The sequence below is a fragment of the Brienomyrus brachyistius genome, chromosome 12 (genome assembly GCF_023856365.1).
Source record: "Brienomyrus brachyistius isolate T26 chromosome 12, BBRACH_0.4, whole genome shotgun sequence".
Classification (NCBI taxonomy): domain Eukaryota; kingdom Metazoa; phylum Chordata; class Actinopteri; order Osteoglossiformes; family Mormyridae; genus Brienomyrus; species Brienomyrus brachyistius.
In genome coordinates this window covers 16,072,751-16,098,319 of record NC_064544.1, presented here as the reverse complement: position 1 = coordinate 16,098,319, position 25,569 = coordinate 16,072,751, and the positions used below count along the sequence as shown (strand labels likewise).

General features: G+C 40.7%; 2 protein-coding genes across 8 annotated transcripts in view; both read left to right on the top strand.

The window, feature by feature from the left end:
* The window catches only part of LOC125705233 (macrophage mannose receptor 1-like), a 108,034-nt gene extending 96,913 nt beyond the window's left edge, over nucleotides 1-11,121 (top strand). The window contains exon 21 of the mRNA XM_048971676.1: nucleotides 10,884-11,121. Coding sequence (XP_048827633.1) covers nucleotides 10,884-10,949 — 66 coding nt within the window. The 3' untranslated portion in view covers nucleotides 10,950-11,121. The remainder of the gene's footprint in view (nucleotides 1-10,883) is intronic.
* The window catches only part of LOC125704515 (putative C-type lectin domain family 20 member A), a 56,330-nt gene that overhangs the window by 29,114 nt on the left and 1,647 nt on the right, over nucleotides 1-25,569 (top strand). The window contains exons 1-3 of one of the 7 annotated variants that reach the window (XM_048970144.1): nucleotides 14,968-15,057; nucleotides 15,783-15,845; nucleotides 24,345-24,725. In XM_048970144.1, the coding sequence (XP_048826101.1) occupies nucleotides 24,701-24,725 (25 nt within the window). In that variant the 5' untranslated portion in view covers nucleotides 14,968-15,057; nucleotides 15,783-15,845; nucleotides 24,345-24,700. Of the gene's footprint in view, nucleotides 1-14,967; nucleotides 15,058-15,782; nucleotides 15,846-16,975; nucleotides 17,357-22,367; nucleotides 22,427-23,151; nucleotides 23,215-24,344; nucleotides 24,726-25,569 lie in introns of those variants that run through there. The other 6 variants (XM_048970143.1, XM_048970147.1, XM_048970146.1 and 3 more) reach the window with 6 other exon arrangements.

Genomic DNA, 25,569 nt, shown 5'->3' with positions numbered 1-25,569 from the left:
TGAACCCCTGGAATTAATAACTGGTTGACCCCCCCTTGGCAGCAAAACCCTCAATCATGATGTTTCCTCCACCATACTTTACGGTGGGGATGATGATATGCAGTGTCCGTTTTACGCCAGATGTAGTGCTGCATGTTCTTTCCATTTTAAAATGAATTTGAGGAAGCACTTCTTTACATACAGTAGCGTGTAGTTAGTGTGTGCAGGAGTCTCCCAGTTAAAACCCTGAGTTCTTTTAAATCAGAACTAGATAAGATTTTAACTACTCTGAATTATTAGTTAAGTTCTCCCCAAACGAGCTTGATCGGCCGAATGGCCTCCTCTTGTTTGTAAATTTATGTTCTTATGTTCATTAAAACCTATTTAAAATAGAACATTAACAAATATGGCTAAAGTAGTTTATTCCTTAAAAGATAATGAAACTATTTGCAACTAGTAGCTGCTACAAGGACGGCTGGGGGTGCGTGAGTTTGTTCCCATGACCAAAAACATAAAAGGATTTGCACCTGGCATAATCCACCTTAAAACTATAAATACTGTGTCATGGGATTTGGAGGGACCCGTCGATCATTATTCCCCAGGAACAATATCTGACCCTTGAGAACATCCTCCTACCAGTGTACCCATAAATTTTACTAATATTCAAACACTTGCTGTCAAGATGCTTAATATCTGAGGTGGGAATGATTTCTTTGCATCCGCCGTCTACGTGTCTGACATAGGCAAAACATTTCTGCTGCAAGACTATTTATCTCACCTGTTATCCAAATTTGCAGGACAGTTTTACCCTAACGACAGGAAGCGTTAGAGTTCAGGTGCCACAAAGTCTTTCGGTGACGTTAATGTACCCTATTATTAATGTACTCTATTCTCACACGCCTTTTGAAAGAGAGTCACAACCGACTGCCTGTTTTGCATTTAAAGATAGGATCTCACACACATACACTTGTCTGTATGGAGTAAAATGTAGTAATTATAACAATTATTAATTAATCATGGTGCATGTGAATGATCCATCCATCCATCCATTTTCCAAACCGCTTATCCTATTGGGTCGCGGGGGGTCCGGAGCCTATCCCGGAATCAATGGGCACGAGGCAGGGAACAACCCAGGATGGGGGGCCAGCCCATCGCAGGGCACACTCACACACCATTCACTCACACATGCACACCTATGGGCAATTCAGCAACTCCAATTAGCCTCAGCATGTTTTTGGACTGTGGGGGGAAACCGGAGTACCCGGAGGAAACCCCACGACGACACGGGGAGAACATGCAAACTCCGCACACATGTGACCCAGGCGGAGACTCGAACCCGGGTCCCAGAGGTGTGAGGCGACAGTGCTAACCACTGCACCACCATGCCGCCCCATGTGAATGATCTTACATCGTTAAAATAATTTAAATCTCCACTGTTTATAGTGCGCGTGTGCATGCATTGGAAGCACTCGAGTGTGTCTGGGCTTATGCAAAGAGGAGCATAGATGTGAACAGATTATATTGTCATTCGAATACTGTTAATCCGTATAGGCTGCACTATACGTCTGCAGTTAACATGATCCTTGTGTGGCGGGATAAACGCTCCTCATTTTTGCGATGGCCTTGGCACGTCTGTGGATCCTTGAGCAAGGCCCTTAATCCCCAGCTCCCTGGTTGGCCTAGTTCACTTGCAAGCTTCTTCTCATGCATCACTATGGAGAGAAAAAAGAATTCCCTCATAGGGATCAATAAACTATAATTTGTTCCTTTCATAGAATTTCAGATAAAACAAAATGGCAAAAAAGGTTTAAAGGGTACTGTATGGGAGATCCCTTGAGTTACAGCTCTCAGTGTAGCTGTCAGTCATCTTATGCTTAATAGAAAATGGGAGATGTAACATTACAATGTCCCTAAACAAAGTGAAAAATGAATCACAAAGTGGCTTAGACGTAAGAAAAGTAATGTTTTGGAATGGTTATGGACAATCCTGGTCCCAAATCGATTGAGATTTTGTGACATGAATGACATTTGCATTTAACATTTACATGTACATTTCCTCCGGGTTCTCCGGTTTCCCCCCATAGTCCAAAAACATGCTGAGGCTAATTGGAGTTGCTAAATTGCCCGTAGGTGTGCATGTGTGAGTGATTGGTGTGTGAGTGTGCCCTGCAATGGGCTGGCCCCCCATCCTGGGTTGTTCCCTGCCTCGTGCCCATTTCTTCTGGGACAGGCTCTGGACCCCCCGTGACCCAGAAGGATAAACCGTTTGAAGAATGGTTGGATGGATGGATTTACATGTACATTTTCATCTAACATATATATTTAACATTTGCATTTAATATTCATATTTAAACATATTTATGTTTACAAATAGTAAGTAATTTTACACATAGCAAACATTAAACATAGCAAAAATTTGTGATGATCATTAACCTGCAGCTACTTCGAGCAGTTGTTTACTGCTGACCCTCCAGCTAGGATGTCGGACATCTCTGGGTCCACGGTTCTCGAAGCTGATTCTCTGATCAGCTGTGAACCACCCAGTCTCACTAAGCTTGCACTGGTGGTGAATCAGCTTGGGGTAGGGAAGGCCGCAGGGACCTGTGGTATCCAGGGTGAACTTCTCCAGGCTGGTGGTAACCCTGTCCTCCTGGCATTGCAGGGAATCTTTGCTTCCATTTGGGAGTCAGGCGTCATCCCAACTGACTGGAAAACAGGACTTGTAATCCCTGTTTGGAAAGGGAAGGGTGATCGCCTGGATTGTGGCAAATACAGTAGAGGGTGATAACACTGCTTTCAATGCTGGGTGTGGTCCTCGCTAGAGTCATCCTAAACAGGATCTTTGATCACTAACTCGCCTGTGAGCAACCGGAGCAGTCTGGTTTTAACATCGACTGTATCCTGGTACTGAGGGTTTTCATCGAGCACAAGCGCGAATATCGGCAGAGGTTCTTTGCAGCCTTTGTTGATTTTCCTAAAATGTTCAACTCAGTTGATTGAGTTGCCAGTTGCCCTTAACGGGGTCAATGGAGGCTCTGATCGGGAGTCTCAAGAGACTGAGTGAGGAGTCTGAGTGTCAGGGATTGCAGGCGTCCTGGATAAAGACTAAGATCCAGGCCTTTAATGACTTCTTAGGCACAGCCATCAGTAGTGTGTCAGTCTGTGATTATTTCGTCTCACTGTGTGCTTTAATGTACATGGCTGAGATTACAATAAAGTTCTACTACTACTACTAAACACATTAAAATGCAAAAAGTATTGCCACCACATGTATTTTACCTTGTTTATCCACAACAATATATCCTGTTTCAAAAAATGTTGTGGCTGTTGAGCTGTCCCTTTCTTCACCGCCACTTCAGTGCTTAATTAACACTTCCAGGAAAGGCCCATAATTATCGCTTCCGCATCAAAGCAGTAGCATGTGGCGTGCTCCATTAACTGAATTTAATAACAATAATGAAACGCTGAATTTATACGGATTGCTAACTTTTGGGCATCACAATATGGCTCTTATTTGGACAGAGAAGGAAAAGAAAGAAATTGATCTGACTGGGAAAAGGCAGGTTTAGAGACCTTCTTGTGTTGTGGGCATTGGCCCTCTGGATCCCTTTTGTGCTTCAGTGTGGGACATTCCAGTGTATTATGGTGCATCCATGTTCCCCGTTGTATTATTGCTCTGTGCGGGATGGTGAAAATAATCATGTGATGTGAGCTGGGAGAAAGAAACAAGAAAAACGAAAGACAGACATTTTGGTACCAGCAGAAGGATAATATATAAGAAAAGTGAATGGATGGTGGATCATACAATGGGCTGTAATGGGATGTAGGGTCTTGGCGTTTGTTATGGGGTTAAAGGTAAAGACTAACTTCCATATGTACATCAGTAATCATGCTTAGGTGTTACTGCATGTCCCTGTCAGCTGACTTTGGGTAGACATCCTGAGATGGAAGTAAGTTTTATTTCTTGACTGGAGTGTATAAAATGAGAAAGTACAGCAATGTAGAATTTGCTTTTCTTACACAAAGCGCCACAAAACATTGTCTCAAGTTCCTGTTTTTATAAATTCTTCCTTATCTCAGTACAGTCTGACACACTTTCCCTTTGAGTATGTAAATATTTGTCCACCTCCTCAAAGAATGCAAAATAGAAATGCAAAACAAATATGGAAACACGTCTGCATTCTGCTTTACATGGATCATTCTGTGTACACCCAGAGACATTCCAAAACATTCTTATTTGACACAGTAAATATTTTTACTAACAGAGGCACAAAGAGTCATTTCAACAGAGAGAGAGAAACACACCCTTCCAGACCAGGTAAAGGCATTTATTGGTTTTTTTTCCACAATAAAACTTTTTATGTGAATTTTAAATCACAGTTGTACACTGGTGATACCTCTATATTGAACGAATAATGCTAAATATGTTACTTTTTAAACATTAACTAGTACCTGTACGTGCTGATATGCTGTACATATAATGGTACATACATACTGTATATGGAACTTTTGTTTTTGAAAGGAGTTTGTAATGTTTTTATTCTAAATGTCACACTCCAAAGAAAATATGCTGCATATATATATATATATACATACATTTTACATATATATAATTTAGTCATTAAATTATTCATATGGAATATTACATGGATAGCGGGTAGGTTGGTAAACATACTTTATTGGTCTCCAAGGGGAAATACTTTTCTGTTGCTGGTCTAGGTACAGAGAGCAGGTTTAAGAACCATACAGTCAGACCATCAACACAATATATGTGCATGTGTAATAAATAAAAACATAGTAATCTATCTATCTATCTATCTATCTATCTATCTATCTATCTATCTATCTATCTAGCATTATTTTAACTACACACATTACACACATTATTGTTATAGAGTCATTTTAAAGGAAGACAAAGAAGGAAATTAAAATAAGCACATATACAATTTCAATAAGAAACAAAACATAATAAAAAACCACCAGAACTTTAACCACCCTTGTTTTCCGCAGAGGACTGAGGAATCACACCTGTGATCGCTGTAGATTTAAAGAATAATGCAAAATATGTTACTTTTCAGACATTTCGGTTAGGATCTATGGAAATTTCATTCTGAAGGGAGTTTGGAGTGCTTTCTTACTGTAAAGCACGGGTGGCCAGTGTTATTCAGAAAGGTTCTTATGTATGTAGGTTTTCCCTGCACCTCCCTAATTAGATAATAATTAGAGGACTGATTGGCTATAGAGTCCTCACACTTGGTTTTGAACAGCTGACCTAAAGGTTTCCCAAAAACCTGCAGACATACTGGTCCTTTGGAGAATAGATTGGCCTCTTCTGCTGTAAATGTTATTCAAATTATCATAAAATGGGATTTTAAAGGGAGTCACTACACAAATAGGTTTGCATAATGTGTCTGTGTGCATGTGCTCATATGCACATGAAATCATCAGTATTATAATCAATGTTTTCTGCAGCCCGTTGGATCAGCATGATGGGTTGTAATGTGTTTCTTCTGCTGATACTTCTGATTTCAGGTCAGTTTCTGTCACATGGCACTTGAGATATTTCTCATAAGAAGCCCCCCACCAATTTACATATTGAATAAATCTGCCAAATCAGCTTTTGCTTGTTTACAGGACCCTCGTGTTGCACCTGTAATAGACAAATCTGTTTATTTCAGTACGTCCTCCATGATAATGTTAATCCACCAGCCTGTCAGTTTCATCTCATAGAAATGCATTCATTATATATTCATTATATTGAAACTTGTACACAGACACACACACACAGAGCCCATGAACTCCTCCATGCTTTATCTTTATGGTGATTCTCCATTGATTTCCATAAGAAAAAAACAAAAAACTCTAATCCAACAATGGTGACCTTAACCCCTATATATATATGTCATGCCCGGCCCGTCCGTTCCTCGTGTGTGCCACACCCCCTGCTTACCCACGTGTATTTTCCTGATCGTCTCCTGCAGTCCCGTGTATTTAAGTCCTGGTCTCCCTGGTTTCCTTTGTCCGTCATTGTAAATGTAAATGTCAGTATATATATATATGTATGTGTCACGATCGGTACGGCAGCAAGTGGCGATCGTGCGGATCGAGCGGGCAGGAAGTAGGCAAGGCAGGCGAATTGCAGGGAAAACGGGGATTTAATAACAAACGGGGTTTCAGGAAACAACAAACGCCTACGAACATCAATGACAGACAATGGACTCAGGTAAGACACGGACTGAAATACACAGGACTGAGCAAATTAACTAGACACAGCTGGGTACAATCGGGAGAAAACACGTGGGTAATCAGGGGGCGTGGCACACAGGAGGAGCGGACAAGCCGGGCATGACAGAACCCCCACCCAAAGGCGCGTTTCTCCGGGCGCGCCAAAGAAGGGGGCGATGGACGGGACGAGGCAAAACAGGACCTGAAAAACAAAACCCAAAACCATCAACGAGAGACTGGGAACAAGACGGACAGACAGAACAGGCACAAAGACAGGAAATGGGAAAGAACCTGACACAGGACGGGGAACGCGGACAGACGGAGAAGGAAAGGGGACACAGAGGGAACAGGCGGGACACAAGGGCCAGGAGTGAACGGAGGGAACGGGAAACCAGGAACACGAAAGGGCGGAACAGACGGGCGAGAAACAAAAGCAGACGGGGCAAAGACAGGAGGGACAAAGGCAGGGGCACAGGGAGAGAAGGAGGGGGAGCAAAGGGTCGGCCGAGGGAGCCACTGCGGGCGACCGGGAGGCCGGAGCGGACCCCGGAAGGGCCGAGGAGACAGGGCGAGGGACTGAAGCAGGGACGAAGGAGGGAGTCGGAGGGGGAACCAGGGAAGGGGACGAGGGAGCCGGAAGGGACCTGGGCGAGGGCAAGGAGAGGGGGGGAGCCGCCGTAGGCGGCGACGTCCTCCTACGCGCAGGAGGCGGGGGACCAGCAGGCGACCGCCGACCCGGGGGGCCAGAACCTGCAGGAGCCGACCAAGCCCTAGTGCAGGCGAGGGAGGGCGAGCCAGGGGGCAGGGCGGGCGGGACCCCAGTCCTTCGTCTGTGTCCCCTCCCTTTACGGGACACAGACATGACGAGCCCAGGTCGGGGTCGAGTTCGCCGGGGCGAGGGTGAAGAAGTCACAAGGAAGGTCTCCGAGGGGTCCCATTCAAGCTCCTCCACCTCCGGAGAGGGAGGAGCTAAGATGGGGTCTTCTGGGACCACCTCGGGGACTAGGGCAGAAGGGACTGGAGTTGCAGGCGGAGGGGGTGCCTCGGGAGCTGCTGCAGGCGGAGGGGGCGCCTCGGGAGCTGCTGCAGGCGGAGGGGGCGCCTCGGGAGCTGCTGCAGGCGGAGGGGGCGCCTCGGGAGCTGCTGCAGGCGGAGGGGGCGCCTCGGGAGCTGCTGCAGGCGGAGGGGGCGCCTCGGGAGCTGCTGCAGGCGGAGGGGGCGCCTCGGGAGCTGCTGCAGCTTGGGCTCTGGAGCCGCGGACAGGTGCTGCTCTGGAGCTGCTGCAGGCGGAGAAGGCGGCTGCTCGGGAGCGGGGTCCGCCGGTAGCGGCGGCCGCACGGGAGCGGGATCCGCGGGCAGCGGCGGCCGCATGGGAGCGGGATCCGCGGGCAGCGGCGGCCGCACGGGAGCGGGATCCGCGGGCAGTAACGGAGGGAGTTCCTCCGTACCGACGATCGCCAGTCTCCTCCTCCGGAGCGGACAGGAAGTAGGCAAGGCAGGCGAATTGCGGGGAAAACGGGGATTTAATAACAAACGGGGTTTCAGGAAACAACAAACGCCTACGAACATCAATGACAGACAATGGACTCAGGTAAGACACGGACTGAAATACACAGGACTGAGCAAATTAACTAGACACAGCTGGGTACAATCGGGAGAAAACACGTGGGTAATCAGGGGGCGTGGCACACAGGAGGAGCGGACGAGCCAGGCATGACAGTATGTATATATGTATCCATATATATATATATATATATATGTGTGTGTGTGTATATATGTATATATATATATATATATATATATATATATATATATATATATATATATAGTTAGGGCAGGGTGGGGGTTAAGGTTGTCATAGTTAGCATTAGCATTTTTCCTATAGAAGTGAATGAGCAGGCCGCATAAGGATAGGTGTACCCTACATATGCGCATGCGTGTGTGTGTATTCTTCCTCAGTCATTCTTTGTAAAGATTGATAAGACAAATCAATCATTCCTTTGGTCAGATCAGGTTAATATTTTTTCTGTTTGTGATCATGTGTATTTGTGTCTCTCTGCCTGTGTGACTTTTTTTACAGAGTTTCACAGCCACTGTTCATGTCTTTCACATCAGTACCATTTTGCAAACATAAACCTGACCTGGACTGACGCCCAGGCTTACTGCAGACAGAACTACACTGACTTGGCTACCATTGACAATATGGAGGAAATGAAAAGACTAAATGAGTCTGTAGGCTCTGGTTATATTGGAGAGGCTTGGATCGGACTGAAGAAAGGAACATCATGGAGATGGCAGTGGTCCTCAGCAGAAGGAGGGACTGGGTACTTCAACTGGGATAAAGGTGAACCAAACAACCAGAAAAATCATGAGCACTGCACTGGGATAGACAAAAATACATGGAAAGATATTGACTGTTCATCACAGAGGTATTTCATTTGTTATACTGGTGAGTAACATTAACCAGCTCTTTTCTGACAAACACAACATGCCTTTTAAAGTGTACCATGCAGCATGATAATAAACATTCTCACATGAGCAGTTAGGTTTTAGATTGGTTGAACAATTTAAAAGAAAAAAAACCTGAATCATGAAATATCATGTCGACTGAGAAGTTAAAAAGTGAGACTTGTTTATGCAGCGGTGGTGTATGAATTTCACTTAAGCACCCAGTCCGTGCTGTGTGCTGATTGGTCAGTCTCCTACAATCATGATGTGTCACTAACGTTAAAGTAAAACAACTGGATGAGTCTTTCAATCAGGGAAACAGAGAGGTTATTGCACAAAAAGCATTGAAGTAATTAGCCAAGCATAGGGGCCTTTTAGTTTTACAGTAGTTCGTAAAACCTGAAAAGCTGATAGTGTCCCTCCTGACATGGATTAGGTCACCTTACTCTGGGCTGGTCCTCCAGATGGCTGAATCACTTCCTGAGCACTGTCACTGTCTTCCGCCATATTTTAAACACAAAAGAAACCCACGCGGCATGCTGCACCTGCACACCTGCACCTGGGTGTGCTGTTACACTGTGCAGGATTAACCAAAGTTAACGTAATGTTGCACTGGTGAGATGGCTCCACACATACGGTGGATCCCAGTAACAGCTCAGGCGCATGCTAGGAAAATTGCAAATAGCCTTTGTTTGTGTATAGTTGTTTTCCTGATTATTATGTGTGTCCTTGGCTGTGTCTTATGTGATCCCTGCCTGGTTCTCGCATGTGTCTAGTTGTTGTGTAAACTACTCACAGTGTGCATGCCTACAGTCCGGTTTACCCCTCCCTGTATTTCCCCGGTATGTGTGTTCAGCGGGTGTTTGATGCCTGTGTTATTCCTTTTAAGGGCTTAATAAAAGGGCATTATTTCCCCTGGAAAACAAGCCTCCTCATATCTCGCCATTTCCGCGGTGTTTACGGTAATCAAAATCTGTAGCGGCAACACTAACCGTTGGAAAATTTTATGTGATTTACCATGAAACCAGTAACCGTTTCATCTATTGTTAGGACACTATGGTATTAGATGGTCACCTGCTCAAATCTGAGACTGTTGTGCTCCATAAACCCCCAAATGCAAAGACTTTGCAAAAAAATGTGTATTTTTCTGGAGAAAAACATCAGCTAAACATAACAAAAAGTAAATGACTTCTGGGTTATTGTTGTTTCTTACGCTGTTTATAACAATCCACAGCCCCCACCTCTAAAAACAGAATAAATGCTACCTGGAAATTCACCTTGATTGACAAAAAAATGAATTGGTCTGACGCTCAGAGCTACTGCAGACAGAGTTACACGGACCTGGCCACTGTGAGGAATAAAGAAGATAATGAATTGATACAGAAGATGGTTAGACGTAAGACTTGGGTATGGATTGGCCTGTTCCAGGACACATGGGGATGGTCAGACCTGTCAAACTCCTCATTCCGTAACTGGAAAAATGGCCAAAATGATAATGAGAATAACGCATGTGCTTTAGCACAGGTCAGTTTGAATGGGAGATGGGATATGACACCATGTGATGAAAACCATCCATTCATATGCTATGATGGTGAGTGATATAACTTTACTACAGTGGCTGATTCTCACCTTTATTGAACAATTTATTTGACATTACTTCATAAATATAACACTAAAATATAACTTTAGGTGTCATAAGTACACTAAATACACATAACACAGCACAGTTGCCTTGTAGTTGCAGTTGTTTTGCCTTCACTGTTTTGTGAATTTCACTCACTCTATCCTTCTGATAAATTCCTTTCTCCAAGTTTCCAAATGTCACATGACTTTCTCCTGAACTTGGCTTTCTGACAATCATCTTACCTTCTGCCCCAGATAACCTGATCTTGGTAAATAATAACATGACCTGGAATAAAGCCCTGAATTACTGCAGAACGTACCATTCGGACCTGGTGTCTGTCCACAATGAGGAGATCCAGTACTGGGTCAGTAGGAGAGCTGAGAAGGCCTCCACTGATCATGTCTGGCTGGGGCTGCGCTTCTCCTGCTACCTGAACTTCTGGTTCTGGGTCAGTGCAGAAAATGTCTGCTACCAGAACTGGGAAACAAACAACATATCCAACAGTAACTTGTGTGGAACCACAGGGGCAGTACAATCAAAAAACCCACATCACTGGGTCAGCCTGCCTGAGACTAGGAAACTGAACTTTATCTGCTCCAAAAGTCAGGTTGATCCACGAATGCAGTACGTGCAGAAATTGTTAAAATGTTTAAACGTGGAACTGCATAGATGAAGTATTTACTTCCTGTGTTTCTGCTGTAGGGGTTGAAACCCCAGCTCTTGATCTTCAGCACTGCAGATTCAGAATCATATATGATTAGAAGAGTGATTGTGTACAGGGAGTCAAATATCTGTCATTTCTTGTCATTGTTGCAATAAGAGTAGAAATAAATAATCTATAAATATCTGAAGAGAGGACCTCAGGTATTGTTGGGCCTGACTAACCAGGGTCCTGCCTGAATAGAGGGGCTTCAAAAACCTCAGACATAATTATATTTTGATTTCTAACTTTAATAGTTTCTGTATAAAAATGAATTACTACTTGCATGATAAGTTCTGTTTATCTACCTGCTTCCTGCCTCAACATCCCTCCTTGTCTCCCTCCTCTGCCTCAACTGCAAAAGTGGTTTGATCCCCCAGTGCACAGATCAATGTCCTGTTTGCATTTCAAGGTAGCATGAAATCCGCTCCACAGTGCAGCACGAACACCTGCCAAAACCACACGTTCTTTCGCCTCTAAAGGAGCGGAATTCACCATGCTGTCCTCCATTTCCGGCAGCCACTAAGTGCACTTTCACTGTTACCGGTCATTTCCATGCAAACAAGTCAGAGGGGCGTGGTTAATCTGTATGTGTTCTCAACATTTAGAGTCTACATTTAATATTTATGTTTAGCATTTATATTTAATATGTATATTTAATATTTACGTGTACATTTACATCTAACGTATATATTTAACATTTAAAAATATTATTTGTGTTTACAAACAGTAAGTAATTTTACATATAGCAAATATTACACATACTGTAATAAAAAGTTCTGATGCGCATTAGCATTGTTTATTTCTAGCTAAATGTAATAAAAGTTCACAAAATGTTGAAAGTAAAAAAAGTGCTGAGTAACTTTACAAACGTCATGCCATAATAATATAACTTCTTAGACCCCTTGCAGAGTTCAGGCACTGGGAGGCCCCAGAGTGGTGAGCATGGCTTCTGTTGTACAGCTGGACAGTCCTGAATGGTTTGCTTCAGCACCTACTGCAGGTCTTCTGGTGTCAGCAGTATTTCTACTTTTGAAAGAGAATGTCACCTTCCTTGACATCGGCAAAGTAAAAGTTTCAAGTTTGTGGCAAGGTGTCAATTACTGTATGGGGAAGCATTTATGACATTCAGTGTTCACCTGCTAACTCACTTTGCAAAGTCAGCGAAATTGTGGGCTCCACTCTGGGCACACTCTGCATTTGTGTCTGAGAATGCCAGTGGTGGTCTGTTGACACTGGAACAAAGTGTGTAGCTCTGCAGATTGCAAACAAATTCCAGTTGCACAGAACAATACCACTCTTCACCACAAGCTATGGAGTTAGTGAGCAAGTGAAGGAGTTTTGTTCGGAACTGACAGATAACTCAAGAGTAAAGAGTTTCACAAAATATCAAGACACAACTGTTCTGGGTAATGGCGAGGTGACTGAGACAACAGGTGATAAGAAAAGTGCCTTCATTTCTACACAAAAACATGCACCAGCTGAAATAGTAATGCACAGGATAATGGTGTGTAAAAGACTGGTTTATACCAGTAAAAGCTATAGCCTTTTGCAAAACAGTGATGGCGTTTATGGAGAAATTCTAAATATCATATCCTGTCCTTTTGAAGGGAGTATAGAAATTGCTGTACTCTTCACAAAGCTTCATACACATGCATCCTTTCCTTTATCATAGGGTTATGGTTTTTGTCGCATATTAGACTTGTAAGTGGAAGCGTTTTTTCTCCAATGTGTCTGATATCAGTAGACAGGATAGAGCAGAAGCATTTGTTTTTTTTTCAAACTATTCATTTATAACTTTCCCAGTGCACATGAGAGAGACTAGTCTTCATTGGTGGCCATTCTGTAGCTTTAGCTGTAGTATCCTTAATAAACACCAGCTAACACTCTTACAGTACACAGTTGGGATGCTTGGTTTCCCCTTGAGAAAATGTGATGCCGATGTCACATCTTTATGTAAACACCAGGGCTCGTATTCTTTACTGTATAGGAGCAGGATTTTTTGGTCCACATCTTGTCCACATACCAGTATTAGATGTCAGGTAGGGTAGAATATTTGTGTTAAAATGTTTTAGCTACAGTTGGATGAAACTAAGGGTGTAAAAAAATCCCTTTGTACACAAATATTATGCCCTGATAAACAGCTTCTACTCAACCTGACATCTGGTGCCGATATTCGGACATCACTTTGACCAAAACTGCACTAAACCAGTATCAAATAGTTTCATCCAACACATCAGTATTATCAGCCCAGTCATCCTCTTATACGATGCTGTAGGCAGGATGGGAAGGGAAGCACGGGAATCCAGGAATACAAACATATATATAAAATAATTATAAAACTCGGGATTTATTAAAGGGTTTGACACAATCGGGAGCACAGAGGAATATTAGTGGGGTTAAGACTTCAATGACAAGACTAGGGAAACACACTCAAACATAAACTTAAATGTACACGACTAATGAAACAACAAGAAACAGCTGGTAATTACCGGGAATCCACACGAGGTAGGTGAGGGGGCGTGGCACATGGGAGGAGCAGCACGATCGGGGTGTGACACATCAAGTGAGTAGGAAGCGGATGGTAAGAAGTAAGCTTTTGCTCAAAGACCCTCTGTTCATGTGAAGCCTGAGAGGACAACAGTGGATATAGAACTAGCACACACCACTGTTAAAATGCCAGGTTTTTGTGTTGTAAAAAAATGACATCGTGATAAATCATTTAAAAACTTTTTCCACTTTTAATGTAACCTATAACCTGTACAATTCAATTGTAAAACAAAGCTGTTAGGGGGTAAAAAATTTAAAATACAATTAAGTGTTTGCATAAGTGTGCACACCCATACACTGACATCTAGTTGAAGCACCTTTTGATTGACCCCAAATAAAGTTCAGCTGTCCTAGTGATTTTCCTGACGTTTACTTAGTTGCATCCTACAGCAAAAGCCATGGTCCGCAGGGGATTAGTGCCTGAGATAACCTGTTTAAAGTGGTTATATACAGTACCAAACAACTAATCAATGCTGATACTGCATGCTATTATATGAAGGAGTGAATTGAATTGTTTAGATACAGCAATGCAGTGTTCTAAGCAGAGTGGATGGAATGCAGTAGATGAAGTAATGCTCAGTACAAACATGAGAGACTTAAGACTTGTCCTTTGACTTGTGACCAAAGACCTGAGACTTGGACTTGCTCCTCAAAGACCTGAGACTTGGACTTGCCCCTCAAAGACCTGAGACTTGGACTTGCCCCTCAAAGACCTGAGACTTGGACTTGCCCCTCAAAGACTTGAGACTTGACTAGGACTAATAGGTTTTGGTGATTTGAGTGTATAATAGCATTGTGAGCAGTGCATAGTTTGTAAAACAGAAGGTGCCAGAATGCAAAGGGCATATGAGAGCAGAGGTATAATGAGGTAGGCGCAGGTCCCAGAACGCTTTTAAAGCACGGTGCTAAAAACATGACTTATGAAGAATGAATCTAAACTAATGATGTGAAATTGTGTGAATATTGGTCTATAAATTAAAATACATACATTTAAAAAAAATATTTCATTTATTGTAATTGTTTTCTTCTTAGCCAGAGCTGTGCTGGATCCACGTGAATAGGTGCTGGAACCCAGGCACTCAGAAACAGACAGGACTTGCGATGCGTTCTGGCAGAACCTGACATAGACTAAGCACTGATCTTGGGTTTATTCAAGTTCAACTGGTGCTTTTATGAGTTGCCATGTTTAATACTGGATAGCTAGTGTTTTCTGAACCTGTCTGCCATTTATGTGACCATCATGGTTGAATTAATTAATTATTTCTTTGGTGTGATGTAGTCAACATTGCAGAAATAAAGGTTTACTCTTTCCCAGTCCTCCCAGCCATGCAAATGCAAATGTTTAAAAAAAAAAACTCAACATGCAAATGAATATGCAACAACATGTGTATTCTGTTTTAAATACATAATTATGTGTCCTGCAAGAGGCATTCCAGAACATCCCATTTGATACTCTTACGTTCAGAGACATACAAAGAGTCATTTTAACAGGCACAGATAAACAGAAACCCCCCAGACTCACAGAGATCAGGTAACGGTATATATTTAATTTTTAAACCATCCTATTTTAAGACGTTTTAATACAATTATAGTATAACTCTACTAAAGAATATTCTTATATTAACATTATTGAAATCTTAAATGTTCATTTATTTCACACTTCTACACAAATTACAACTTTATATTTAAAGAATAATACAGAATGTGCTCCTTAGTAAAACATTTTTCTGAGTAAATATTTGTAGCAATTTGCAAATAGTCCTTTGTTACTATAAAAGTTATTCACCCCAAACAGTATATTTATGTAGATTTTATATTATTTGTTTTCAGTATATTTCTAAAGTGATATATAGTGGTGCAGAGGTTTGATTCCAATTCACGCTCTATGTGTGTGGAGTTTGCATGTTTTCAAAATTGACTATAGGTGTGAATATGTGTTTGAATGTAAAGCAGGTGTATAAGAAAATGTTACAAATTTATAGACTACATTATAATATAATATTGCAACATCATCATCATTATTATTACATGCTGCTTATGAATGTTCTATGAATGTGTTACAAATGCATCATGAAGATGCAAATAATGTAAAACGTGACCATATTCCTAAATATTTTGATGGTTAATTAATTATTTTAAAACGGGAGTCGAAAAGGACTCCCTACAAATATAGCTATGCAAAATATTAATGTGCATGCATGTATGTGCTCAAATGTATGTTACATGATCAGTACCATAAACGATGTTTTTATGCAGCCCATCGGATCAGCATAATGGGTTGTAATGTGCTTCTTCTGCTGAAAATTCTACTAATTTCAGGTCAGTTTCTGTCATTTCACTTGTATGGTGTCAAATCAGACTCACTGCAGCCTGAATTTGAATGTGTTAACCTAAACTGGAATTTCATTATCTGAATAACAGAACCTAAATTTGAATACTGTATGTTTACCTGAACTTGAATCAAAGAACCCAAACTTGAATACGTTTATCTGAACTTAAAGATTAAAGATAAATTCAATAAAAATAATAATAAAATTCAGTATCTTTAAATGTCAAAAATGTCAAAAAATTTGATATACTGAATTTTAATTTGTTACGCAAACTTGAAATCATATTGATTGTGTAGTAATAAAAATTCAAGTTCAGGTTGTAAAATTCAGCTATTGAAAATTTAGACTAAGAAATTCAGTTCCAGAAAAACAGGGGAAATAGACCGGGAGCCCAGAGGGGTCAGCCTAGCTGAAAACGAACCAATTTCCCTTAGTGTAATCTTGCTGGGGGCATATGACAGTTCATCAGAATGGATGTCTGCCGGGTCCGTGGTGGTGGGTGTGGCTGTGAGGGGTGTGGAAATGAATTCAAATTATTGAGCTAGGTCAGCTGATATCCGAACCAAATGAAACTAGTTGGAACTTGTTCAGTATCAACCCAGGTATCATGAATGAGCATTGCCAGACAGTTTCTGTGGTGGGTTACCCCTGCCAGACACGCCCAAAAACACCACACCCAAAACTGAGCTAAATCAGCTTACATCCGAAGTGAATGAAACTAGCTGGAATTTGTTCAGTATCAGCCTAGGTATCATGAATGAGCATTACCAGACAGTTTCTGTGGTGGGTTACCGTTACCACTGCCAGACACACCAAAATTTGAGCTAGATCAGCTGATATAGATATCCAAACTGAATGAAACTAGCTGGAATTTGTTCAGTATCAACCCAGGTATCATGAATGAGCATTGCCAGACAGTTTCTGTGGTGGGTTACCCTGACAGACACACCAAAATTTGAGCTACTTTTGATACCAAAAGTATTTTTCATTTGTGAAGATTGATAATACAAAAGACAAAAGTGTAAATTAAGAGGATGAACTTACAAAAGCCTTTCTATTTTTCTATTTATGATCAATGTGTGTATTTGTTTCTGTTTGTCTGTGTGCATTTTTTTACAGAGTTTCACAGCCACTGTTCATGCCTTTCACATCAGTACCATTTTGTAAACATAAACCTGACCTGGACTGACGCCCAGGCTTACTGCAGACAGAACTACACTGACTTGGCTACCATTGACAATATGGAGGAAATGAAAAGACTGACTGAGTCTGTAGACTCTGGTTATACTGGAGAGGCTTGGATAGGACTGAAGAATGGAATATCATGGAGATGGCAGTGGTCCTCAGGAGAAGAAGACACAGGGTACATCAACTGGTCTACGATTGCAACGTACAACCAGAATAATGGCATGTACTGCGTTGAGATGCCAGACGACGGTATTTAGAATAATATTAATTGTTCATATTGGAGTACGATGGGGTATTTCATCTGTTATACTGGTGAGTAACATTAACCAGCTCTTTTCTGACAAATGGAACATGCCTTTGAGAGTATACTATATAGCCATGACTTACTCCATAGTAACTTTGATAGCCTAAATGAGAGAAGATTCTGTTGAAGTGCATGCATACAAGATCTGTTGGAGGGTATTGAACTTTATGGTAATTAAAGGAAATGCAAAAAAATTAACAATGTCACCTGCTTGAGTATAATGGATGTCAATCGCAGCTCCCCATTTAGGTTCAGAGAAAAATCAACGTTGTTTTGTGTTAAATGGAGGAAGCAATGTTCCAGCTTATGAATCAACAGTTTTCCACAGGTCATTAGGTTTTAAATTTGTTGAATTTAAATTTGGAAGCGAAAACGGTAGATTACCTGGATTCGAATAAGATTCTGAGGGATCATAGATCCTGTAGTAGATCCTGTTTAACAAATCTGCTTGAGTTCTTTGAGGCAGCTACAAGGAAAATTGATCACAAAAAGTCCTACGATGTGATCTACTTAGATTTCCAGAAGGTCTTTGATGTTTCCTTCACAAATGCTTCCTGCTTAAGCTCAAAGCAGCAGAGATTTTAGGAACTGTAGCAGCCCGGATTGAAAACTGGTTAACATACAGGAAGCAGCAGGTAGTTATTAGAGGCACTATGTCTCAGTGGACCTATGTTTATAATGGTGTACTGAGCAGAGGAGACCGAGGGGGAACATGATCTAGGTATACAAGATTCTAATAGGTCTGGATGCTGTTCAACCAAATAGTTACTTCAATACTATTTAAAATACTAGAACTTGTGGCCATAGGTGGAAAATAGTGGGACAACATTTTAAAATGGATTTGAGAAAGCACTTCTTTACACAGAGTGTTGTTAGAGTATGGAATAGTTTTTCTGTTAATGTAGCGCAAGCTAAAACCTTGAGTTCCTTTCAAGCAGAGCTAGATAAGACTTGAATAATTCTGAGCTATTAGCTGAATTCTTCCCAAGCAAACTTGATAGGGTGAATGGCCTCCTCTCGTTTGTAAAGTTATGTGCTTTTGAAGGTCGTGATCAGTTTAACAGCAAATGGGCATAAATGTAACAGCATAATCCTGGCCAGTTACAAGACAGATCACCAGTAATTGAAGAACTTGAATTATCATTACCACACAAGCAACAAAAATCAACAAACAACCTTGATACAGAAAGGTGCTCAGAACTTACTTAAATGACTTCTGGGTTATTGCTGTTTCCTATGCTGTCCAAATCCACAGCTCCCACCTATGAAGACGGAATAAATGCTACCTGGAACTTCACCTTGATTAACCAACATATGAATTGGTCTGACACTCAGAGCTACTGCAGATACAATTACACAGACCTGGCCACTGTGAGGAATCAAGAAGATAATGATTTGATACAAACCATGGTTACAAATGGCACTTGGGCATGGATTGGGTTGTTCCAGGATACATGGGAATGGTCAGACCTGTCAAACTCCTCATTCCGTAACTGGAAAAATGCTGAAAATGATAATGAGAATAACGCATGTGCTTTAGCTCAGGTCACCTGGCCTGGGACATGGGATATTACACCATGTGATGAAAAGCATCCATTCATATGCTATGATGGTGAGTAATGTAACTTTACTACAGCAGCTGATTCACACCTTTATTTAGCAACTTTAATTTATACTATTTTACAAATATTTTACACTTATATTTAGTATTATAAGTACACATAACACTGTGCAGTTGCATCAGAAAGTTTTTTTTTTCACTGTTTTGTGAATTTCACTCACTCTATCCTTCTGGTAATAAATTCCTTTCTCCAAGTTTCCAAATGTATATAAAAATGAATTAAAATGAATTATCATGACTTTCTTCTGAACCCAGATTTCTGACAATCATCTTACCTTCTGCCCCAGATAACCTGATCTTGGTAAATAGTAACATGACCTGGAATGAAGCCCTGAATTACTGCAGAACGTATGATTGGGACCTGGTGTCTGTCCACAATGAGGAGATCCAGTACTGGGTCAGTAGGAGAGCTGAGAAGGCCTCCACTGATCATGTCTGGCTGGGGCTGCGCTTCTCCTGCTCCCTGAACTTCTGGTTCTGGGTCAGTGCAGAAAATGTCTGCTACCAGAACTGGAAAATAAACAACTGTAACATCTGTGGATACACAGGGGCAGTCCAATCTAAAAACCCACATTATTGGGTTAGCCTGCCTGAGACTAAGAAATTCAACTTCATCTGCTCCAAAAGTCAGGTTGATCCGCGAATGCAGTACATGCAAGAATTGTTACAATGTCTAAACGAAAAACTGCACAGATGAAGTATTTGCTTCCTGTGTTTCTGCTGTAGGGGTTGAAACTCCAGCTCTTGATCTTCAGCACTGCAGATTCAGAATCATATATGATTAGAAGAGTGATTGTGTACAGGGAGTGAAATATCTGTCATTTCTTGTCATTGTTGCAATAAGAGTAGAAATAAACATCTGAAGAGAGGACCTCAGGTATTGTTGGACCTGACTAACCAGGGTCCTGCCTGAATAGGGGGGCTTCAAAAACCTCAGAAATAATTACATTTTGGTTTCTGACTTTAATACTTTCTGTATAAAAATGAATTATAACTTGCATGATAAGTTCTGTTTATCTACCTGCTTCCTGCCTCCACATCCCTCCTTGTCTCCCTCCTCTGCTTCAACTGCAATAGTGGTTTGATCCCCCAGTGCACAGATCAATGTCCTGTTTGCATTTCAAGGTGGTATGAAATCCGCTCCACAGTGCAGCGCGAACACCTGCCAAAACCGCATGTTCTATCGCCTCTAAAGGAGCGGAATTCACCAGGCAGCCACTTAGAGCACTTTCACTGTTACCGGCCATTTCCATGCAAACAAGTCAGAGGGGCGTGGATAATTTGCATGTGTTCTCAACATTTAGAGTCTACATTTAACACTGATGTTTAGCATTTACATCTAACGTATATATTTAACATTTAAAAATATTATTTATGTTTACAAACAGTAAGCAATTTTACATATAGCAAATATTACACACTGGAAAAAGTTGTGATGCGCATTAGCACTGTTTATTATTTGCTAAATGTAATAAAAGTTTACTAAATGTTGAAAGTAAAAAAAGTGCTGAGTAACTTTACAAACGTCACGCCGTAATAATACAACTTCTTAGATCCCTGGCCGAGTTCAGGCACTGGGAGGCACAGTATCAAATAGTTTCATCCAACACATCAGTATCATCAGCCCAGTCATCCTCTCATACGATGCTGTAGGCAGGATGGGAAGGGAAGCACGGGAATCCAGGAATACAAACATATATATAAAATAATTATAAAACTCGGGATTTATTAAAGGGTTTGACACAATCGAGAGCACAGAGGAATATTAGTGGGGTTAAGACTTCAATGACAAGACTAGGGAAACACACTCAAACATGAACTTAAATGTACACGACTAATGAAACAACAAGAAACAGCTGGTAATTACCGGGAATCCACACGAGGTAGGTGAGGGGGCGTGGCACATGGGAGGAGCAGCACGATCGGGGTGTGACACATCAAGTGAGTAGGAAGCGGATGGTAAGAAGTAAGCTTTTGGTCAAAGACCCTCTGTTCATGTGAAGCCTGAGAGGACAACAGTGGATATAGAACTAGCACACACCACTGTTAAAATGCCAGGTTTTTGTGTTGTAAAAAAATGACATCGTGATAAATCATTTAAAAACTTTTTCCACTTTTAATGTAACCTATAACCTGTACAATTCAATTGAAAAACAAAGCTGTTAGGGGGTAAAAAATTTAAAATACAATTAAGTGTTTGCATAAGTGTGCATAAGTGTATACATACACTAACATCTAGTTGAAGCACCTTTTGATTGACTCCAAATAAAGCTGTCCTAGTGATTTTCCTGACGTTTACTTAGTTGCATCCTACACCAAAAGCCATGGTCCGCAGGGGATCAGTGCCTGAGATAACCTGTTTAAAGTGGTTATATACAGTACCAAACAACTAATCAATGCTGATACTGCATGCTATTATATGAAGGAGTGATTTGAATTGTTTAGATACAGCAATGCAGTGTTCTAAGCAGAGTGGATGGAATGCAGTAGATGAAGTAATGCTCAGTACAAACATGAGAGACTTAAGACTTGTCCTTTGCCTTGTGACCAAAGACCTGAGACTTGGACTTGCTCCTCAAAGACCTGAGACTTGGACTTGCCCCTCAAAGACCTGAGACTTGGACTTGCCCCTCAAAGACCTGAGACTTGGACTTGCCCCTCAAAGACTTGAGACTTGACTAGGACTAATAGGTTTTGGTGATTTGAGTGTATAATAGCATTGTGAGCAGTGCATAGTTTGTAAAACAGAAGGTGCCAGAATGCAAAGGGCATATGAGAGCAGAGGTATAATGAGGTAGGCGCAGGTCCCAGAACGCTTTTAAAGCACGGTGCTAAAAACATGACTTATGAAGAATGAATCTAAACTAATGATGTGAAATTGTGTGAATATTGGTCTATAAATTAAAATACATACATTTAAAAAAAATATTTCATTTATTGTAATTGTTTTCTTCTTAGCCAGAGCTGTGCTGGATCCACGTGAATAGGTGCTGGAACCCAGGCACTCAGAAACAGACAGGACTTGCGATGCGTTCTGGCAGAACCTGACATAGACTAAGCACTGATCTTGGGTTTATTCAAGTTCAACTGGTGCTTTTATGAGTTGCCATGTTTAATACTGGATAGCTAGTGTTTTCTGAACCTGTCTGCCATTTATGTGACCATCATGGTTGAATTAATTAATTATTTCTTTGGTGTGATGTAGTCAACATTGCAGAAATAAAGGTTTACTCTTTCCCAGTCCTCCCAGCCATGCAAATGCAAATGTTTAAAAAAAAAAACTCAACATGCAAATGAATATGCAACAACATGTGTATTCTGTTTTAAATACATAATTATGTGTCCTGCAAGAGGCATTCCAGAACATCCCATTTGATACTCTTACGTTCAGAGACATACAAAGAGTCATTTTAACAGGCACAGATAAACAGAAACCCCCCAGACTCACAGAGATCAGGTAACGGTATATATTTAATTTTTAAACCATCCTATTTTAAGACGTTTTAATACAATTATAGTATAACTCTACTAAAGAATATTCTTATATTAACATTATTGAAATCTTAAATGTTCATTTATTTCACACTTCTACACAAATTACAACTTTATATTTAAAGAATAATACAGAATGTGCTCCTTAGTAAAACATTTTTCTGAGTAAATATTTGTAGCAATTTGCAAATAGTCCTTTGTTACTATAAAAGTTATTCACCCCAAACAGTATATTTATGTAGATTTTATATTATTTGTTTTCAGTATATTTCTAAAGTGATATATAGTGGTGCAGAGGTTTGATTCCAATTCACGCTCTATGTGTGTGGAGTTTGCATGTTTTCAAAATTGACTATAGGTGTGAATATGTGTTTGAATGTAAAGCAGGTGTATAAGAAAATGTTACAAATTTATAGACTACATTATAATATAATATTGCAACATCATCATCATTATTATTACATGCTGCTTATGAATGTTCTATGAATGTGTTACAAATGCATCATGAAGATGCAAATAATGTAAAACGTGACCATATTCCTAAATATTTTGATGGTTAATTAATTATTTTAAAACGGGAGTCGAAAAGGACTCCCTACAAATATAGCTATGCAAAATATTAATGTGCATGCATGTATGTGCTCAAATGTATGTTACATGATCAGTACCATAAACGATGTTTTTATGCAGCCCATCGGATCAGCATAATGGGTTGTAATGTGCTTCTTCTGCTGAAAATTCTACTAATTTCAGGTCAGTTTCTGTCATTTCACTTGTATGGTGTCAAATCAGACTCACTGCAGCCTGAATTTGAATGTGTTAACCTAAACTGGAATTTCATTATCTGAATAACAGAACCTAAATTTGAATACTGTATGTTTACCTGAACTTGAATCAAAGAACCCAAACTTGAATACGTTTATCTGAACTTAAAGATTAAAGATAAATTCAATAAAAATAATAATAAAATTCAGTATCTTTAAATGTCAAAAATGTCAAAAAATTTGATATACTGAATTTTAATTTGTTACGCAAACTTGAAATCATATTGATTGTGTAGTAATAAAAATTCAAGTTCAGGTTGTAAAATTCAGCTATTGAAAATTTAGACTAAGAAATTCAGTTCCAGAAAAACAGGGGAAATAGACCGGGAGCCCAGAGGGGTCAGCCTAGCTGAAAACGAACCAATTTCCCTTAGTGTAATCTTGCTGGGGGCATATGACAGTTCATCAGAATGGATGTCTGCCGGGTCCGTGGTGGTGGGTGTGGCTGTGAGGGGTGTGGAAATGAATTCAAATTATTGAGCTAGGTCAGCTGATATCCGAACCAAATGAAACTAGTTGGAACTTGTTCAGTATCAACCCAGGTATCATGAATGAGCATTGCCAGACAGTTTCTGTGGTGGGTTACCCCTGCCAGACACGCCCAAAAACACCACACCCAAAACTGAGCTAAATCAGCTTACATCCGAAGTGAATGAAACTAGCTGGAATTTGTTCAGTATCAGCCTAGGTATCATGAATGAGCATTACCAGACAGTTTCTGTGGTGGGTTACCGTTACCACTGCCAGACACACCAAAATTTGAGCTAGATCAGCTGATATAGATATCCAAACTGAATGAAACTAGCTGGAATTTGTTCAGTATCAACCCAGGTATCATGAATGAGCATTGCCAGACAGTTTCTGTGGTGGGTTACCCTGACAGACACACCAAAATTTGAGCTACTTTTGATACCAAAAGTATTTTTCATTTGTGAAGATTGATAATACAAAAGACAAAAGTGTAAATTAAGAGGATGAACTTACAAAAGCCTTTCTATTTTTCTATTTATGATCAATGTGTGTATTTGTTTCTGTTTGTCTGTGTGCATTTTTTTACAGAGTTTCACAGCCACTGTTCATGCCTTTCACATCAGTACCATTTTGTAAACATAAACCTGACCTGGACTGACGCCCAGGCTTACTGCAGACAGAACTACACTGACTTGGCTACCATTGACAATATGGAGGAAATGAAAAGACTGACTGAGTCTGTAGACTCTGGTTATACTGGAGAGGCTTGGATAGGACTGAAGAATGGAATATCATGGAGATGGCAGTGGTCCTCAGGAGAAGAAGACACAGGGTACATCAACTGGTCTACGATTGCAACGTACAACCAGAATAATGGCATGTACTGCGTTGAGATGCCAGACGACGGTATTTAGAATAATATTAATTGTTCATATTGGAGTACGATGGGGTATTTCATCTGTTATACTGGTGAGTAACATTAACCAGCTCTTTTCTGACAAATGGAACATGCCTTTGAGAGTATACTATATAGCCATGACTTACTCCATAGTAACTCTGATGAGAGAATGAGAGAATGAGAGAAGATTCTGTTGTAGTGCATGCATACAAGATCTGTTGGAGGGTATTGAACTTTATGGTAATTAAAGGAAATGCAAAAAAATTAACAATGTCACCTGCTTGAGTATAATGGATGTCAATCGCAGCTCCCCATTTAGGTTCAGAGAAAAATCAACGTTGTTTTGTGTTAAATGGAGGAAGCAATGTTCCAGCTTATGAATCAACAGTTTTCCACAGGTCATTAGGTTTTAAATTTGTTGAATTTAAATTTGGAAGCGAAAACGGTAGATTACCTGGATTCGAATAAGATTCTGAGGGATCATAGATCCTGTAGTAGATCCTGTTTAACAAATCTGCTTGAGTTCTTTGAGGCAGCTACAAGGAAAATTGATCACAAAAAGTCCTACGATGTGATCTACTTAGATTTCCAGAAGGTCTTTGATGTTTCCTTCACAAATGCTTCCTGCTTAAGCTCAAAGCAGCAGAGATTTTAGGAACTGTAGCAGCCCGGATTGAAAACTGGTTAACATACAGGAAGCAGCAGGTAGTTATTAGAGGCACTATGTCTCAGTGGACCTATGTTTATAATGGTGTACTGAGCAGAGGAGACCGAGGGGGAACATGATCTAGGTATACAAGATTCTAATAGGTCTGGATGCTGTTCAACCAAATAGTTACTTCAATACTATTTAAAATACTAGAACTTGTGGCCATAGGTGGAAAATAGTGGGACAACATTTTAAAATGGATTTGA